Here is a 19671-nt window from a genome sequence, read left to right as displayed (position 1 = left end):
AATATGACTTGATGAATGGGAGGGTCAATAGTTGTATGCCTATATGACTTGATGAATGGGAAGGTCAACTATTGTATGCCTATATGACTTGATGAATGGGAGGGTCAATAGTCGTATGCCAATATGACTTGATGAATGGGAGGGTCAACAGTTGTATGCCTATATGACTTGATGAATGGGAGGGTCAATAGTTGTATGCCTATATGACTTGATGAATGGGAGGGTCAATAGTCGTATGCCAATATGACTTGATGAATGGGAGGGTCAACAGTTGTATGCCTATATGACTTGATGAATGGGAGGGTCAATAGTTGTATGCCTATATGACTTGATGAATGGGAAGGTCAACTATTGTATGCCTATATGACTTGATGAATGGGAGGGTCAATAGTTGTATGCCTATATGACTTGATGAATGGGAAGGTCAACTATTGTATGCCTATATGACTTGATGAATGGGAGGGTCAATAGTCGTATGCCAATATGACTTGATGAATGGGAGGGTCAACAGTTGTATGCCTATATGACTTGATGAATGGGAGGGTCAATAGTTGTATGCCTATATGACTTGATGAATGGGAAGGTCAACTATTGTATGCCTATATGACTTGATGAATGGGAGGGTCAATAGTCGTATGCCAATATGACTTGATGAATGGGAGGGTCAACAGTTGTATGCCTATATGCCTTGATGAATGGGAGGGTCAATAATTGTATTCCTATATGACTCGATGAATGGAAGGGTCAATAGTTGTATGCTTATATGACCTGATAAATGAGAGGGTCAATAGTTGTATGCTTATATGACTTGATGAATGGGAGGGTCCATAGTTGTATGCTTATTATGGCCTGATCAATGGGTGGGTGCATGGTTGTATGTATTTACATGATTTTTGAATGACCGAGTGACCAATCACCATCTCATGCACATGCCATATAGGCACCTACAACCATTCACTCACTCATTCACTCATATATATATACATATATATGTATATATATATGTGTGTGTGTGTGTTTGTGTGTGCGAGTATATACATATATATGTATATATACAAAATGAAGTGTGACCTGCAGTGATGTGGACTGGCCAGCAGGGGAACCTGTGAGTTGACCATCCAGTCTGATGCTGCAGGACCTGCTATGTATATATAAATATATATACATATATTCATATTAATATGTATATATATTATATATTCTTGTGTATTTGTGTGTATTTGTACAGATGCAGTACCGAGATCTGAGGGTGGACCCGGGCCAGAGCCCCAACAAGCGCAAGCGTCTCGGCCCCAGCTAACGGCTAATTATTATGTCTTTTATTCGGGGGGGGGGGGGGGGAGCACAAATATCGTGGTTGCTACGGCAACCTGGTTCCTTTTCCTTTCTTTTGCGTTGTGTTTACTTGTTTATTTATTAAGTTGCGTGGAACAGTTGACCCTCCAGGAGATCCCAACCAAACCGTGCCCTGTGACCCGGAAACCAAAAAATACATTAAAAAAAACATTAAATTAAATATCAAAAATAAATAAAAATCCCTTCAATTTTTTTTTTTTTTTTTTTTTTTAAAAAAAGCAAATTATCTGATAGAAATTATCAAAACAATCGACCAAAAAATGCTTTACTTCCAGTTTGTCTTGCAAGAGATACCACTCTGGGAATGGAGGAAAAGAGATTTTAAAAAGTAATAAATCTGCAGTTTCACAGCAGATGATCATCTTATTTAATTTTGTTTAATTTTGAGCTTTTGAACAGCTGCTCTCAGGGCCAGGCCCCTTCAGGACTTCCTGGTTCTATTACTGTTAAAAGAAAACTGTATAAAATAAAAATAAATAAATGACAATGTATAAAATAAAAAGAAGAGTAAGATAAAAAATAAATATAATGTATAAGGGAAAAATAAATATGCAACGAAGATTAAAACACATACATAAATAAATAAAAATTAATACAGAGTATTAAAAATGAATTGCAAAGCATTTATTATTGTCGATTAATTGCATTTAATCGTACGAATTTTTCAAAAAAATATTTTTTCTTTATATTTTTTACGAATGCCTTTCATTGCCCTTGTTTCTTCTTTTATGTTTTGTCTGCAAATGTTTGTTTTTGGCGCATGATTGAACGATATGCAAGTGCATTTACACGCTTGACCTTCGTCCTCCTCATCCTCGGCGTCCGCCATGCATGACTCCGCTCCGCCGCTGTGGTTGTGATCCTTTGTGTGAAAGAAAAACAAATAAAAATCTATTTCTACACGGATCTCTGTTGTTCTCGTCAACTATTTTATTTTTATTTTGCATTTTCAAAATGTAAACAATTAATATCCATCGATTTAAGCAAATGCTTCACCGTTATTTCAATTTAATTTGCTGATTTTCACGTCTTTTTTTTGGTTTCTAGTGTTTTTTTTTTTTAACGAGGATTTAAACAAAATTACTAGTTGTCAGTTGCAGTGACGCAGAGTGGCCACTAGAGGGCGCCAGAGAGCTGCACATCCAAAGAGTACTGCATTCACATTAAGTCTACTGCATTCTCAGTACTTGTACTGCATTCTCAGTACTTTTACTGCATTCTTCATTCTATTACTGCATAACCTGTGCCTTTACTGCATTTTTGGTACTTTATAGGCACTTTATTTGCTCTACTTTTACCTTGGTTTCAGTACTTTGAACACATTATCAGTACCTTTACTATATTCGCAGTACTTTTACTGCATTCTCAGTGCTTTTGACTCACTTTCAGAATGTTCACTGCATTCTATGTACTTTTACTGCATTCTCTATACCTCGACTGCCTTCTGAGTATATTTACTGCATCCTCCGCTCTTCATTTTTGGTATTTTTACTGCATTCTCAATATTTTTACTATGTTTGCAGTAGTTTCCAAAAGTTTGACTGTATTCTCTACACACTCACTGCAGTATAATTTTTCTGCATATCCAGTACTTTCATCACATACTCAATACTTTTACCATACTTTAAATACCTTTACTTTGTTTTCAGTTCCTTTACTGCCTTCTCAGTATTTATAGCTTGTTTGCAGTACATTTACTGCATTCTATGCACTTGTACTGCATTTTAAGCACATTTACTGCATTCTCTGTACTTTAACTCCATACTCAGTAGTTTTACAATATTCCCAGTACTTTGCATCCTCTGTTCATGTATTGCATTCTCTGTATTGTCATTATATTTGCAGTACTTCTCCTTCGCTTTCAGGTCTTTGACTGCATTCTCAGTACTTTTACTGCATTTATTGTACTTTCACTGCATTTTCAGTACTTTCACTGTATTCGCAGTACTTTAACTTTGTTTTTGGTACTTTGACTGCACTCTCAGTACTGCACTCCTACTACAGTCTCTGTACCTTTAGTATATTCGACGTACTGTTACTGCATTTCCAGTACTATTACCTCACTGTCCGCACTCACTGCATTCTGTGTACTTTTACTGCATACTCAGTATTTTGACTGTACTTTGTATCAGTACTTTGTGTACCCAGTACCTTCAGCGTCTCCATGCAGCAGGTTCTTGTGGATCCACGGGTAGAAGGGAGGGGGAAGGAAATAAGGAGAAAAGAGGGAGGAGGAAAGAAGAATTTATCCTTCATCTTGATTCATGTTGTTTATCTTTTTTTTTTTTTTTTTTTTTTAATTTGAATCCAAATAAAAACCTACTATTTTTAAGCATCTTCCACTTCCGGTCCGGCTCCTACGCTTTCACACGACTCGTTGTTTTCTTTCGTTCTTTATTTATTTATTTGTTGGTTTATTTTCGTTCTTTAACGGCTCATCTCTTAAACGTTTGATTGTTTTTATCCCTTATATTAATAATAGATACGCTGTCGCTCTAATTACATGATTTAAAAAAAAAAACTTTGACCAAAACAAAACTCCTGTCTGCGCGAGCATCCACGCATGCGCAGTGTAGCTTTTAAAATATTTGGCTCAGATTTGTTATTTTTACCCCTCATATTTAAAATAAATCCATCCACGCCTAAAAAGACGAGTAAAATAAAAATACAAAAAAAAAACTTTCTAGCCCAAAACAAAACTCTTCATCCACGCATGCGCAGGTCAGCTTTTAAAATATTCTGCTCATCTTTTTTTATTTTTACCCTTTATATTTAAAATAATTCCGTCCTCGTCCAAAAAGACAAGTAAAAAAATACAAGCGTGCACAGTGCAGCTTTTAAACTATTCGGCTCATCTTTTTGTTTTTACCCCTTATATGTAAAATACACCCATCCTCGCCCAAAAAGACGAGTAAAAAAAATACAAAAAAAACCTTCTTGCCCAAAACAAAACTCTTCATATCCGCGCGTGCATCCACGCCTGCGCAGTGTAGCTTTTAAAATTTTCGGCTCACCTTTTTATTATTTTTACCCCTTACATTTAAAATAATTCAATCCTCGCCCAAGAAGACGAGTGAAAAAAAAAAAAAAAAAAAAAAAACTTTCTTGCTCAAAACAAACTCTTCATATCAGCGTGAGCATCCACGCATGCGCAGAACAGCTTTTAAAATATTCGGCTAATCTTTTACGTTTTTTACCCCTATATGTAAAACAATTCCATCTTCGCCCAAACTGACGAGTGAAAAATAAAAATAAAAAAAAAAACTTTCTTGCTCAAAACAAACTCTTCATATCAGCGCGAGCATCCACGCATGCGCAGTTTAGCTTTCAAAATATTCGGCTTATCTTTCTTATTTGTTTTTACCCCTTATATGTAAAACAATTCCATCTTCGCCCAAACTGACGAGTAAAAAATAAATAAATAAATAAAACGCGCAGAATAGCTTTTTAAATATTCGGCTAATCTTTTAAATTTTTTTACCCCCTTATATGTAAAACAATTCCATCTTCGCCCAAACTGACGAGTGAAAAATAAAAATAAAAAAAAAAACTTTCTTGCTCAAAACAAACTCTTCCTATCTGCGCGAGCATCCACGCATGCGCAGAATAGCTTTTTAAATATTCGGTTAATCTTTTAAATTTTTTTAACCCCTTATATGTAAAACAATTCCATTTTCGCCCAAACTGACGAGTAAAAAAAAAATAAAAATAAAAACTTTCTTGCTCAAAACAAACTCTTCCTCTCTGCGCATGCGTCTCACGCATGCTCAGTGACTATGTTTTTTTTTTTTTCCGGCGCACGGGAGCCTTTAAGACCGCGGCGCCTCGGAGCGGAGCGGACCAGAGAGAGCGAGAGCGCCCGGCCGGAGGATCCGATCCTAGCGGAGCCGAACCGAGCCGAGCCGAGGGGCGACGCCGGGCCGCCGGCTCCGCGCTGGGCTCCCGGTGCTAAAGGACCCGCGTCTCCCCCTCCCCGCCGCGGCCATGGTTCTGGGGAAAGTCCGGGCGCTGGCGGTCCACTTCGACTCGCTAAGCGGCGGCCTGCCGGTGTTCTCCGGCGGCGACCTGGTGTCCGGCCGGGTCGTGGTGGATGTAGCCGGTGATGTGCGCGTCCGCCGGCTCGACGTGACCGCCCGCGGCGTGGCCAAAGTGCGGTGGACCGAATCACGCAACGCCGGTGCGAACACGGCGTACACGCAGAACTACACGGAGGAGGTGGAGTACCTGCACCGCCGCGACACGCTCATCGGAGAGGAGCGAGGTGAGTGTGTGTGTGTGTGTGTGTGTGTGTGTGTGTGATGCGCATCAGCTGATGGACGCAAACTTTTTATTTTTTTTTCTCCCCCCCTCCTCCTCTCTCTCGTTCCCACGAGTTTGCGAGCGGCGCGCGCCCACCGGAAACGCATAAACAAACAAACAAACAAAACATTTTTTTTTTAAAATATGTTTACTTTTTTTCATTTGATTTTATTTAAAAGATGTGGCGATCGTGATGCGGTGGATGACGTCGGCATACACGCCCAGACGTTAATTTTATTTGTTAAATAAAAAAAAAAAAAAGGCCACTAAAATAAAAACGTCTTCATCAAAGAGCGATTTTTTTTTGTTGTTTTTTTTTTTTTTTTCGTTTTTAAATAAAACGATTAACAAACCGGCTCCCCCATCGCCGTCCGCTATGAGAAGTATCCACATACATTTAAATTAAAAAACAAAAAAAAAAAACAAAAAAAAAAAACTACAGTTTAAAAAAAAAAAAAAAAAAAAAATAGAATCCGGAACCGGAAGTGTGTGTTCGTTTCTCTCGCAGTTTGTTTTTAGTATGGAAAGGATTCTGAACGGTTCTTCTCCGGAGGAGACTCCCCTCTCTTTGTTCGAAGCGGTTCAAACCTGTTCAGAAACTGCCGGAGAGGGAGGAGGAGGAGGAGGAGGAGGCTGAGCTCACTTCTTAACCTGTTTTTTTTTTTATTTTTATTTTTTTCTAAACCTCTATTTTTTTTTCTAAACCTCAAACAACCACATGACACTAACTGACATAAATAATCTGATTTTGCAGACAATCATATAACTGCAAGAGTAATGAGCCCGCTGGAAAATAATCTGATTTGAGAAATAAATAAAAGAAATTGAAATAAATGACACAGGGAATACAATGTGTATTCATAAAAAGGTTTTTTTTTTTTATCAGGTTTTTAGATATGATTCAAAAATCTTTTTTTTATTCTGTTTTTGTGAATGGCCACAAACCTTAAATGGTTAAGACAATTTATATTTCTTATTCTTTCTCCTTGCTACTATTATCTTTTACTGTTATGTTTTTACTTGAAATTCTGACACAACAATTTCATTCGGGATAAATAAAGTTGTTCTCATCTCACAAATTAACCATTTGTCTAAATTTGATTTTTAAAAAGTAAACAAAACGCAAAATAATGAGTAATATACTATAATGTCATTCATAATAATAATCAGAAAAAAAAAATCAATATTATTATTTTATTTTTTTATGTTATTTGAGTTAGTTTCTGGGTCTTTTCATAGCTGCTTATATATTTTAATCTGCACTCTGTGAGAAGAAGCAACAAACAGCAATTTCCCCCTCGGGGATCAATAAAGTATTCCAGTCCTTGATCGTGCGCGTTTAATAACCTCCCAAAAAAAGGATTTAATTATTATCATTCATGTGTTATTGCAAGTTTAAAAAGCGCGTTCGATCCAGATTGCCGCTCTTCGTCTTCCTCCGCGCTCCAGACTTCCTGTTCGGCTTTGTTTGCTCCGGAGCCGGGGCGGCGACCGGCGGGGTCGGAGGTCAAGACCACACCGCCGCCGCGCAACCCGCCTCCCGAGGCTCGTAGTTTTCTTTCTGGGTCGCCGAGGGAAACAAGGCGGCCATTCTGCCCGGAACAAGAGCCGCCTTGTGACGTTTCGGCGGCGACCGCTGACATCCGCGGCGTCCGGTCGGCCCGTCGGTCGCCCCCGGCGACTCCTTAGCGATCGACCCCGAGCAGGAAGCGGCGCGGCGCGATAAACGTACGCAACGGTAACAAACGTGTCATTTATTGCAGATGAACAGCGCTCGCCGCCATGGAAACAAAGTACACGCGAGGATTTTCGTCATCGCTGGCCAGAAATACCAACCAGACAGGAAGTCGCCCTTTGAAAATCGATGTTTTCCCGATAAAATCGGTTAGCCCGCGCCGTGTCGCTAGCTGTATGTGCATTTAATCCACGCAGCTAATTCTATTCAGACAAAACGGCAGCGACGAAGGGGTGAAAATTACCCGTAAAATGTGGATAAGCGGGAAAATAACATCAATAAATACATATATATGTTTGTATAATAAGTGTTGAGCCTAGAAAATGAATGATTTTTAATAGAAATAAGCCAAGCAGAGCCGGAGAAACTGGAAGTTTTATGGACTAGATTGTTTTTATTCTATTCGTATGAATTTTTAGAAATTATGCTTTTTAGAAAAACATTTTCCCTTTTTTGCGCCAGACTTTCAGACAAAAAAAAAAAAAAAAAAAAAAAGCAAAGGGGGAAGGAAAAAAAGAAAGAAATTCGGAGGGTCTTTTATTTCGAGACACACTTTTATTGTGAAATCCCGCAAAGCAAACGTCTGCAGATGTTTGGTCGCTGGCGTGAGAGTTGCGGGTCCACCTGGAGTTCACTGTTACACCCTTCCTCTCCTCGCCCCCCCCCGTGCCACACACCACATGGTCGGACCAATATGGGCGGGGGCTTGCCTGCTCTCGTCCAATCACGGCCCCCGAAGCCTTCCTTTGTCGGGCCGCCGGCCAATGGGAAGCGGCGGTGTCACGCGTGCGTTAGAGTTTCCAGCTGAAGAAGGGGCTGCTCAGTCTGGTTCATACCGGTCTACTCCTGCTTGTTCACACACACACACACTCATGCCTGCACACACACACACACACACACACACACACAGGGCTCGCCAACACGCTGGATCGCGCACAGACAGACACACAAGCAGCTGCTGAGGTGGCAGGAAGACACTCCTCATGCAAACACAAACAGTACCGAGCAGGAAGTGCTAGTCGCCGCCGCGGGAAGCGGCGCTTTAGCACGTTTGTGCGAACCTTGTTTTGAAAATATGGTTGGGGGGGGAATTAAGCGCCATAAAAAAGTGATGTCATCGTGCCGGGCTTGAAAAAAAAAAAAAGTGACATCATCATGTCAAGTCACATGACCTAATAGGAAAACAATTAGCTTGTGATATTAGCTTGCGAGGTGAAAAGGCTACTTTGGAAGGGGGGGCAGTTACAAAAGTAATTATCACTGGCGTCGAAAATCTGGAGATTCGGTTGTGTTTAGCATGTTAGCATTAAAGAATCTTACATTTTAAAATGTAAGAAAGCCCCCCGCGTTAGCATGTTGACATAGCAAACTGCCAGGTTAGCATTCAGATAACTCGCATGAACACAAGGAAAAGACAAATGTATTTTGCCTGTGAAATAAATCGTGACGCTAACTTGTTTTAAAGCAAAAATAGCATTTTGGTGTGAAACTTTTAAATTATCTTTACAATTGATTGTAAAAACGAACACACCTGTGAGGCTAAATGCTAATCTAACCATAGTATCCCATAGTCTATGCTAACACTAGCGGCTAGTCTCCCTGATAGGACGTTAGCAAACGGGTATGAGCTTAACATCCCTGTGTGAACGGGTATGTACGTGTGTGTGTGTGTGGTGTGTGTGTGTGTGTGAGAGTGACATCACACACCAGACATGTTTTCCGACTCTTGACCTCTTTCTTATATTGAGGGAAATTTGTTTTCTTTTTTTTTTTTAACACAGCTATTATCTTAATTCCCCCCAGATACCCACCTGACCCTTATGTCAAATGTTTTTCTAAATTTCCCCCTCATTTTCCCAGATTTTTTTCCTCAATTCCCGCCCCATTTTTATCGGAAATTTCATCTATTTATTTCTTTTTCGCCGCGTGTTTTTAACTAACCTCCGCCTTGTGTTTTCCAGACGAGGAGTGTCCGGAGGAGGGTCTGACGGTGCTTCACTCCGGCCTCCACGAGTTCGCCTTCAGCTTCAACCTCCCTCAGATGTGAGTCGCCACCAATCCCTGTAATTACAGCTTAATAACGGCGTAATAAGGGGTTTAAAATGGACCGGCGGTAGAACGCAGATCCCGGATGGTCCCTCAGCGCTTTTCCTCTGCCGGCGGCGACTCAGTTGTCTGACGCTTTGCCCTCCGTCTGGCCTGCCAGGGCTCTGGCCACGTCCTTCGAGGGGAAGCACGGCAGCGTCAGGTACTGGGTGAAGGTGGAGCTCCAGCGGCCCTGGATGCTCCCCGTCAGGGCGAAGAAGGAGTTCATCGTCTTCGAGCACATCGACATCAACACGCCGCTGCTCCTGGTGAGACTTGAAAATAAACTGTAAGATAAATCGACGAAGAAATGAATTATCCGTCGCGGCGACGTTCGGAGAGGGGAAAAAAAAAAAATTTAATTGAAAATAAATACAATCGGCATCGGTGTATTTGAAAATGTTTTTCTCCTCAATCATAAAATGACACAAATGTCATCGTGCAGATTTTTTATTTAAAAAATGATTTTTATGAGGTGTGTTTCATTTGATTATCTCGTCGCATTTATTCACAGATTACTAGATATTTATCATTTTTTTATGGGTAGCAGTTACTGTACTCTGTATCTTTAATATTATCATTCCTCTAATTATCATTATTATTATTATTATTATTATTATCATGAGTAGCAGTGGTGGAAGTTACTGTAGTTGTATTACTATTATTATTATTCTTATTATTAATATGAGCAGTAGTTAGTTGTAGTACTTGTTATAGCTGTATCTGTTGTTGTAATTATTTTATAATTGTTAATATTTAAAGAAGTAGTAATGGTTGTTTTTAAGTAACTAGTATAATTTTTTATGATTATTAGTGTAATGATAGTGGTAAAAAATATTATTATTCAATATTTATTACTAGCAATAACCATTAGTGGCCGTAATGTTAGCCATTGTTATTATTATTATCATTGTTGTTATTTTTGTTATTATTAATAATAGTAGTAATAGTTGCTGTAGTAGTTTAATTACTGCTACTTACTATTTATTAGTATCATCAATAGTAGTAATAGTAGTAGTAGAAGTCGTCGGTGTTGCTGTGGTGTTATATTATTATTATAATTATAATCAATAATATTCTTAGCATTCATTTAATTTGTAGTGGTAATGGTTGTTGTAAAAATGTGATAATAAAAATAGCTATTGTTATTTTTATTTTCATAAAATTTGTGTATGTTTTGGTTCTTCTGTTATTGGTCAGAATTGATCAGCAAAACCTAATTTTCCATTATGATTATTATTATCAATATACATAGTTGTAGTAGTTGTTGATGTGTTGTTTAATTATTATAAACAACCTATTAGCAATTAATTAGCAATTAGCTTTAGTAGAGGTAGTAATATCATTATAATCATGATATTACTATTATTAAAACTAGTAGCAATGGTAGTAGCTGCTGCTGTGGTCACAATACTACTACTTCTACTGATAATAATATTAATAATCATGTTATATCCATAAATATTGATAAATTTAAATATTGATTTGAGAGGTTTTTTTTTTGGGTTCTTCTGTCATTATTTGCCAATTACATTGTTAATCACCAATATCTTAATATTCTATAAATAGACACATTATTATTCACACACACCCCGCGTTGACCCGGATGTCCGTCGCCATGGCGACGTGTATCGCAGGCTCCTCAGGCCGGGACCAAAGAGAAGACGCTGTGCTGCTGGTTCTGCGCCTCGGGCCCCATTTCCCTCAGCGCCAAGATCGAGCGGAAGGGCTACACGCCGGGTGAGGACCGACCGCCTTAGCATCTTCCTCGCCGCCGCCGCCGCCGCGGCGAGGAAGATGCTAACCCCTCCCCCGTGTGCCCCCCGCAGGCGAGTCCATCCACATCTTCGCCGAGGTGGAAAACTGCTCGTCGCGGGTGGTGGTGCCCAAGGCGGCGCTCTACCAGACGCAGACCTTCTTCGCCAAGGGGAAGGGCAAGGAGATCCAGCAGCTGGTGTCCAACCTGCGCGGCGACCCGCTGCCTCAGGGGCGGAGCCAGAGCTGGGACGGGAAGCTGCTCAAGATCCCCCCCGTCTCGCCCTCCATCCTGGACTGCCCCATCATACGGGTGGAGTACGCCCTGGTGGTGAGTCCTCCGAGTGGCCTGAGGATAGCCAACGGGTTGCTAACGAGCGGATTTGGCGTTAAAAGCTAACAAAGGGGTGTAGTTAGAGGCCCATAGGCTAACAAGTGAGTTGCTAACAACTCGTTTTGGCATTAAAAGCTAACAAATGGGTTGCTATCTAGTGATTTTGGAGGCTAACAAAAGAGTGTAGCTTCAGGTTCAAAGGCTAATGAATGGGTTGCTAACAACTGGTATTGGCATGAAAGGCTAACAAATGGGTTGTTAACTAATGATTTTGGCATCAGAGGCTAACTAGAGTATAGTTTCAGGCCCGTAGGCTAACGAATGGGTTGCTATCAACTCATTTTGGCATTAAAGGCTAACAAACAGCTTGCTATCCAATGGCTTTTGGATTTGGAGGCTAACAAAAGAGTGGAGTATCAGGTCCACAGGCTAATGAATGGGTTGCTAACAACTGGTTTTGGCATAAAAGGCTAACAAATGGGTTGCTATCTAGTGATTTACGCATCAGAGGCTAACAAAAGTATAGTTTCAGACCCTTAGGCTAACAAATGGGTTGCTATCCAGTGGTTTTGGAGGCTAACAAAAGAGTGTAGTTTCAGGCCCTAAAGTCAACGAATTGGTTGCTAACAACACGTTCTGGCATTAAAGGCTAACAAATGGGTTGCTATCCAGTGGTTTTGGAGGCTAACTGTAGAGTGTAGTTTCAGGTCCAAAGGCTAATCAATGGGCTGCTAACAACTGGTATTGGCATTAAAGGCTAACAAACAGGTTGCTACCCATTGGTTTCGGTGTTGAAGGTTAAGAAAAGAGTGTCCTTTGCTAACGACTCATTTTGGCATTGAAGGCTAACAAATGGGTTGCTAATGAGCGGATATGGCGTTAAAAGCTAACAAATAGGTGTAGTTAGAGGACACAAGGCTATCAAATGGGTTGCCAACCAATGGTTATGGCTTTAGAGGCTAACAAGAGTGTAGTTTCAGGCCCAGGGCTAATGAATGCGTTGCTAGAGACTCATTTTGGCATTAAAGGCTCACAATTGGGTTGCTATCCAATGGTTTTGGTGTTGAAGGCTAACAAATGAGTGTAGTTTCAGGGCCAGAGGTTAATGAATGGGTTGCTAACAACTGGTTTTGGCATTAAAGGCTAACAAATGGGTTGCTAACAAATGCTTTAGGCGTTAAAGGCTCACAAGAGTTTACTTTCAGACCCTTAGGCTAATGAATGGGTTGCTAAGGATTGTTTTTAGCATTAAAGGCTAACAAATGGGTTGCAAAAAATTATTTTGGTGTGGAAGGTTAATAAGTGACTGCAGTTCCTGGCCCAAAAGCTAACAAATGGGTTGCTAATAGCTGGTTTTGGCATTAAAGGCTAACAAATAGGTTGCTAATGACTGGTTTTGGTGTTGAAGGCTAATGAATGACTGTGGTTTCAGGCCCAAAGGCTAATGACTGGGTTGCTAATTGTTGTTTTTAGCATTAAAAGCTAACAAATAGGTTGCAAAAAATTATTTTGGTTTGGAAGGTTAATGAGTTACTGTAGTTCCAGACCCAAAAGCTAACAAATGGGTTGCTAATACCTGGTTTTGGCATTAAAGGCCAACAAATAGGTTGCTAACGACTGGTTTTGGTTTTGAAGGCTAATGAATGACTGTGGTTTCAGGCCCAAAGGCTAATGAATGGGTTGCTAATTGTTGTTTTTAGCATTAAAGGCTAACAAATAGGCTGCAAATAAATGATTTTGGTTTGGAAGGTTAATGAGTAACTGTAGTTCCAGACCCAAAAGCTAACAAATGGGTTGCTAATGGTTGTTATTAGCATTAAAGGCCAACAAATAGGTTGCTAACGATTGGTTTTGGTGTTGAAGGCTAATGAATGACTGTGGTTTCAGGCCCAAAGGCTAATGAATGGGTTGCTAATTATTGTTTTTAGCATTAAAGGCTAACAAATGGGTTGCTAACAAATGCTTTTAGCGTTAAGGGCTCACAAACATCTGGATAGATCAGCTTCTGATCGGTCATGTGATCCAGGAAACAGGAAGTACCGCCCCCTCTAACGCCCGCCCGCCCGCAGGTGTACGTGGACGTCCCTGGAGGTCTGAACCTGTCGCTGTCGTTGCCGTTGGTGATCGGGACCATCCCCCTCCACGCCTGCTCCACTCGGACCTCCAGCATCAGTAGCAACTGCAGCGCGTCCAGCTGGCTGGGGCTGGCAGAGGCGCCCGAAGGTAGAAGCTCCGCCCCCTCGCCAGGAAGCCAGCGAGAGGCTCCGCCCACATTTCAAAATTATATGTAATTTTAATTTCACACTGGAGGCAAAATGGCAAGAAATTAACTGATAAGTCGATAAACTTAGAATTAAATATAGGAGGGAGTTATAAAATGATTATAATAGATAAATAAATTAGATGTAAAAAAAAAATACAGTAAAAATGAAATTTAAGTTTTTAAAAATGTTAAGTGGAAAAAAGTGAGTCAATGAAAGCAAAAAAAAAACAAAGCGGGGATTCATTTCAAAATTGAAATTTCTTAAACGACAAAAATAATAATAACAATAATATAATTACCACTCTTATTACTAATATGTAATAATAGAAATAATAATTCATAAATTTGTTATGAGAGGTCAATATATATCATTAGTAATAATAATGATAATATAACCATTTATATACAATCAATATTTTTATTAATAATTAATATGTATAATTATATATAAAATAAATTAATAAAAAAAAAATAGATTGATAATAAATAGAATTATGATAATACAACTACAACTACTCTTCACGGTGCTACAACTTCATAAAAATTGAAAAAAGGTACAGTTATAAGATAAACAAAAACAACAGTTCAACTACAACAAACCCCTAGCACTACTTCTAACAATAAATATAATGATATGTATAAATAAATCAAAATATATTGTAAATATACAAATGAAAATTATTATTATAATCATAAAAACAACAGTAAAAGTACAGCCAACCTCTAATTGCTAAATAATGAATTCAATAATGATAATAATACAAGTGCTTCTACTGAATAAAAAAGTCAAAAAATGATAATAATAATAATAGCAATAGCAGGAATAAAGCTAAAGGGTCAAAGACAGAAGTGGTGAATCTTGGTATTAATGTTCAGTGAGTTTTCTTTCCTAACGTCCCCCCGTTTCTCCCCCAGCGCCCCCAAACTACAGCGACCTGGCCATATCGGAGAGCCACCGGCGGGACTGCCTGCAGGGCTGCCGCTCCCAGGAGGCCGGCGACCCCGGTGACCCCGGTGACCCCGGTGACCCCGGCGACCCCGGCGCCCTGCTCACCTACGTCACCGAGTTCCGATACCTGCCCCCGCCCCTCTACGCCGAGGTAAACACACAAACACACACGTTAGTAAGTAAGACGGCGTTGCGTTGCTTGCGTGAAAACTTGCAGAAAAAAATTGCATCGTATGACCGTTTTATCTGATAAGTTTATTATTATTACTATTATCATCATCATTGTCATTATTATTGTTATTATTATAATAGGTAGTGGAATTAATGTTTTATTTTCTATTCATAGTTATAATCATTTTAGTTATTTTAGTAGTTGTGTTATTATTTGTTATTCAAAGTAGTATCAAATTTTGTTTATAATCTTTTATTATTGTTTTTTTTTTATTATTATTATTATTATTATCATCATTAGTAGTCCAATTAATGTTATATTTTCTATTCATAGTAATAATCATTTTAGTTATTTTTATGGTTGTGTTATTATTTGTAATTCAAAGTAGTATTAGATTTTGTTTATAGTATTTTATTATTGTTATTGTTTTATTATTATTATTAGTATTATTAGTATTATTAGTAGTAGTATTAGTATTGTTATCATTAGTAGTACAATAAATATTTTATTTTGTATTCATAGTTATAATCATTTTAGTTATTTTTACAGTTGTGTTATTATTTGTTATTCAAAGTATTAGAGGTTGTTTATAATCTTTTATTGTTATATATTTTGTTAAATTATTATTGTTATCTTTATCATTAGTAGTGCAATTAATGTTTTATTTTTTAGTCATAGTTGTAATCATTGTAGTTATTATTATAGTTGTGTTATTATTCAATATTTAATTCAAAGTAGTATAAGAGTTTGTGTATAATCTTTAATTATTGTTTTTTTTTTATTATTATAATTCTTTTTATTATTTTCATTGGTGGTGCAATTAATTTTTTTATTTTTAATTCATAGTTATACCCATTGTAGTTATTGTTATAGTTGTATTATTACTTAATTTGTTATTCAAAGTAGTATTAGAGTTTGTTTATAATCTTTTATTATTATTGTTGTTTTATTATTATTATCATTATTATTATTATATTATTTTTACGAGCAGTGGCAGACTTTTTTATATTTTAAGTAATTTATGAAAGCACATCATTGTCATTTTTTTCCCTACCCTTACTTTTTAACATTTTCATATAATATTAATATCTTTTTTACAATATTTATGAGTCAAAATGAGGCCACATTTCAGAAAATAGTAATAATATCTTAATGATACTTATTACAATATTATACCCTTGTTATCATTGAAAGTATTATGATCAGAATTTGTCAGTGTTGAAAAATGGAAAATCAATAAAAAAACAATAACAATTATTATAATAATAATGAAGAGCTAACATTTTAAATAGATATAATAAATCATTCAATGAAAAAGAAATGATAAAATTGAAATAACATGAAATAAAGCAGTAAAATAAAAGGTATAAAATAGAAATTAAGTAAATAAACTTGTTCACTTGTTTTATTTTACTGAATTTGATCACTTCTGTTATTTTCTTAAATTATTTTATGTTATGCTGTTGTTTTACTTATTTTTATTCATATATTCTGACCTTTTTGTTATTTGATTAAAATTGATTTTAATTGTATTTTCACAATTGTTTCTTTTTATCTTGAAGACAAGTAAAAAATCCAGAACCAAAATAAAAAGCAGGGGAAAAAGGTAAAGTAAAAAGATGTACCACCAAAAGAAAGTTAAAATAGAGTAAAACAATGTACAATTTTTAAAATGTTGTCTTTCATACTACAAAAAGAAACTTAAAATTGAAAAAAAATAGTTAAATTGTTTTTTTTCTCTTTTGTACAACCAAAAGAGAGATAAAATAGACAATAATGAAATCTGACAAATTCTTCTTTTGTACCACTAAAAGGAAGTTGAAATATAAAAAAAAGAATTACATTTTAAAAATGATTTATCACCAAAAGACAGTTTAAATAGTAAAAAAAAATGTAAAAAAATATTCTCATTTGTACCACAAAAAGAAAGTCAAGATAGAATTAAAAAAGGAAAAAAATAATTCAAAGATGATTCTCTTTTGTACCACAAAAAGAGCATAATATCAAAAAATATATAAAATTAAGTCTAAAACATTTTAGCACCAAAAGAACAATAAAATAGACAAAAAAAATGAAATCTTATAAAATAAAGATAAAAAATTAATAAAATTGTAAAAAAAATATTCTTTGTACAATAAAAAGAAACTTAAAATAAAATGTTAATAATTATTCTCTTATCACCAAAAGGCAGTTTAAACAGAAAAAAATAAAATAAAATAATAAAGGATATTCTCATTCGTACCACAAAAAAAAACTTCAAATCGAATAAAAAAATAAAAATAAAATCAATTTCTAAAAATGATTCTCTTTTGATCCACCAAAAGAAAGTGAAAATAGACACACAAAAAAAATAAAAATAAAATTAAATTTTAGAAATGATTATTATCCAATCCTGTCCCCTTGAAGGAAATATTTCTTTCAATAAAAAAAACAAAAAAAAAAACAATAAACAGTCGATGAACACGGTGTTTCCCGTCTTTCCCCCCCACAGGTCGACCCGTACCCCGACCCGGCCGTCGTCACCCGACCCGACACGTGCCCGTCCCGCTGAACCCCCTCCGGATCAGGTGTCGGGTGGACGGGGCGACGCTCCAGACCCTCCTGGGCAGAAAAAAAAAAAAAAGCTTTACTCGTCGCCACTGACAGGCCGAGGCGTCGCCGCCTCGCCGAAGTTTGCACACACTCCGCCATTACTGTTTCCTTCCGCCTCAGTCTTCCAGAGTTCTTAGGGGGGGGGCGGAGTCGGAAGGGTCGGACTCCGCCCCCTTTCTCGCCGCCCCGCCGACGCCGACGTGCCGACGTCGGCCGAAAAACAGAAAAGAAAAAAAAAAAACACGAAACGACGCCAAAACCCCCAACGCAGGAATGATCGAACGTTAGCCTTTCGCTCGGCGCGGCCCTACGTGAGAGCGTTACCGTGGAGATGACGATTCCCTGACGTTTTTTTTTGTATCCTATTTGTTTGCTTTTTCGTTTACTTTTTACCGAGTGGCCGTAACCGTCAGGCCGCAGTTCCACCGGGATCCACTAGGGGGCGCCGGTTGTGGTCCCATCTCAAATCCGCTGCTGAAATTTCCATTTTTAGCAAAAAACAAAAAACTATTACAATTTTTTCAGCGTGTAAATTCGCTGATGGTTTAAATATATTTATTTAGGGGGGATTAAAAAAAATTATAATGTCAATAATCCACAAAATGAATTGATGAATAATGTTTAAAAGTAAAAAAAAATTTTCTTGAATATACTTTTTGGGTAATTTTTCATTCAAAATTTTTTTTGAAAGGATCAGCTCAGCACGGTGGATTTTTTTTTTTCATTTATATTTATTTTTTAAATTTCTTAATATATCAAATATGATAAAACATTTGGGGAAATATGTCAGTAAAAGTCCCAAAAAATTTTTGATTATTTGTTTTTTTTTTCATATCGATTTTGATTTAATGTTAGTTTTCTTCTCTCATTTTTTTTTCTCAATGCATCAATTTTGATTGAATTTTTTTTTAATTTTATTTTCTCAATTGTCACCTGGAAATATCTCATATCCGAAAAGTAGTAGAAGAAGAAGAAACAGGAAGTGGAGGTCTAGTAAACGATCACCTCATGCACTTAAATTCAAGCTCCAGTTTAGCCTGTGTGTGTGTGTGTATAGGTGTGTGTGTGTGTGAGAGAGAGAGAGGGAAAATGTGTGTGTGCGTGTGTGTTGGGGTGTGCGCGCGTATATATGACTTGGTTTATAATCCAGACAGGGTTTTTTGGGGGGACGGAGTGGACATTTAGAATATATAAAAACAAAATTAAAAAAAAAATAAATAAGAGAAAATAAATCATAAAATATTTAAGGTAAAATAAAAAAAATATAATATCAAATAGCACAAAACCGACCAATACAGAAATCCATCTGGTTTCTGCTCCAAACGTTAAAAAAAATTCTTCTGGCTCTAGATTTTTTTTTTTATTAAAATGAAAAAAACAACAAAAAAACGTTTTTAATAATGTTAAAAAAAAAAAAAAAAAAAAAATGTTACTTCCTGCTTCGACCTGAACGGCAGAAATAAAAATGTTTACAGACGCATCTTTACGGTCGTCGGTTCTGAGGTTGTTTGTTCTTCCGCCGGGAAAAGAAACAAAACAAACAGAAACAAACTCTTTTCAAAGTGCAATATATTTTTATATTTGAAACTCATGCTCTCGCTCTTATTTTCTTTTGTTTTCTTTTTTGCACAAGATGTTTTAAAAAAACCTGTCCTTGTTTGTTTTCCGTCTTTGTTCGCAATCAACTGTTTTGATAAGAAATAAAATAAAAATAAAAAAAAGTTTATTTTATGTAATAAGATTCCCAGGTGTCCGAATGTTTTTCTTCCAATCGTCTGCATAAACGTTTACATTCATTTTTTTTTTTTATGTTTGTATTCATTTATTATCAATTTATAATAGATGCCCATCTATATATTTTTTCCTTTATTTTTTATATTACTATTTACTTAATTTTGAATTTATACATTATATTTTTATTCTTTTAAATTCAGTCTTTCTATCTGTGAATGTTTTTATCTTGCTTTATTCTTTTTTTTGTCATTTTTATACTTGACGTTTCTCTCTGTTTATTTATTTCTGCACTTACTAATTACTTCTTTACCTACTTTTTATATTTTTTACCAACTGATCTGTTTATATTCTATATATTATTCATCTACTTTTCTGTTATTTACTTAGTAAGTATTCC

At 36.8% G+C, this 19671-nt stretch overlaps 2 protein-coding genes and 1 long non-coding RNA gene across 10 annotated transcripts in view; 2 read left to right on the top strand and 1 right to left on the bottom strand.

Moving 5' to 3' along the window:
• The window catches only part of mctp1b (multiple C2 domains, transmembrane 1b), a 60009-nt gene extending 57747 nt beyond the window's left edge, over window positions 1–2262 (top strand). For all 8 annotated transcript variants that reach the window (XM_086152811.1, XM_086152810.1, XM_086152809.1 and 5 more), the window contains one exon: window positions 1229–2262. In XM_086152811.1, coding sequence (XP_086008937.1) covers window positions 1229–1300 — 72 coding nt within the window. In that variant the 3' untranslated portion in view covers window positions 1301–2262. The remainder of the gene's footprint in view (window positions 1–1228) is intronic.
• On the bottom strand, window positions 2164–4100 carry LOC147231406 (uncharacterized). The gene is made up of 3 exons (XR_015106625.1): window positions 3680–4100; window positions 3508–3532; window positions 2164–2218 (listed from the first exon to the last, which is right to left on the bottom strand). It is a non-coding gene; the product is annotated as an uncharacterized LOC147231406 (long non-coding RNA).
• A 1083-nt stretch (window positions 4101–5183) lies between these two features.
• LOC147231405 (arrestin domain-containing protein 3-like) lies at window positions 5184–19280 on the top strand. The gene is made up of 8 exons (XM_086152804.1): window positions 5184–5617; window positions 9352–9433; window positions 9597–9744; window positions 11113–11215; window positions 11305–11561; window positions 13634–13787; window positions 14743–14927; window positions 17440–19280. The coding sequence occupies exons 1-8, from the start codon at window positions 5341–5343 to the stop codon at window positions 17497–17499; spliced, it is 1266 nt and encodes a 421-aa protein (XP_086008930.1). The 5' UTR covers window positions 5184–5340; the 3' UTR covers window positions 17500–19280.
• The last annotated feature ends 391 nt before the right edge of the window (window positions 19281–19671 follow it).

Source organism: Fistularia commersonii, chromosome 9 (genome assembly GCF_037954325.1).
Source record: "Fistularia commersonii isolate RoL2024-O1a breed Wild chromosome 9, RoL_Fcom_v1.0, whole genome shotgun sequence".
NCBI lineage: Eukaryota > Metazoa > Chordata > Actinopteri > Syngnathiformes > Fistulariidae > Fistularia > Fistularia commersonii.
This window is presented reverse-complemented; position numbering and strand designations above follow the sequence as displayed.

What these genes read in the sequence shown, in the direction of transcription:
- LOC147231405 (XM_086152804.1), top strand. Translation starts at nt 5,341, where the DNA reads ATGGTTCTGGGGAAAGTCCGGGCGCTGGCGGTCCACTTCGACTCGCTA. An exon ending in GGGTGGAGTACGCCCTGGTG is followed by an intron (nt 11,562 to 13,633) that starts GTGAGTCCTCCG and finishes GCCCGCCCGCAG; the next exon opens with GTGTACGTGGACGTCCCTGG. An exon ending in CCCCGCCCCTCTACGCCGAG is followed by an intron (nt 14,928 to 17,439) that starts GTAAACACACAA and finishes TCCCCCCCACAG; the next exon opens with GTCGACCCGTACCCCGACCC.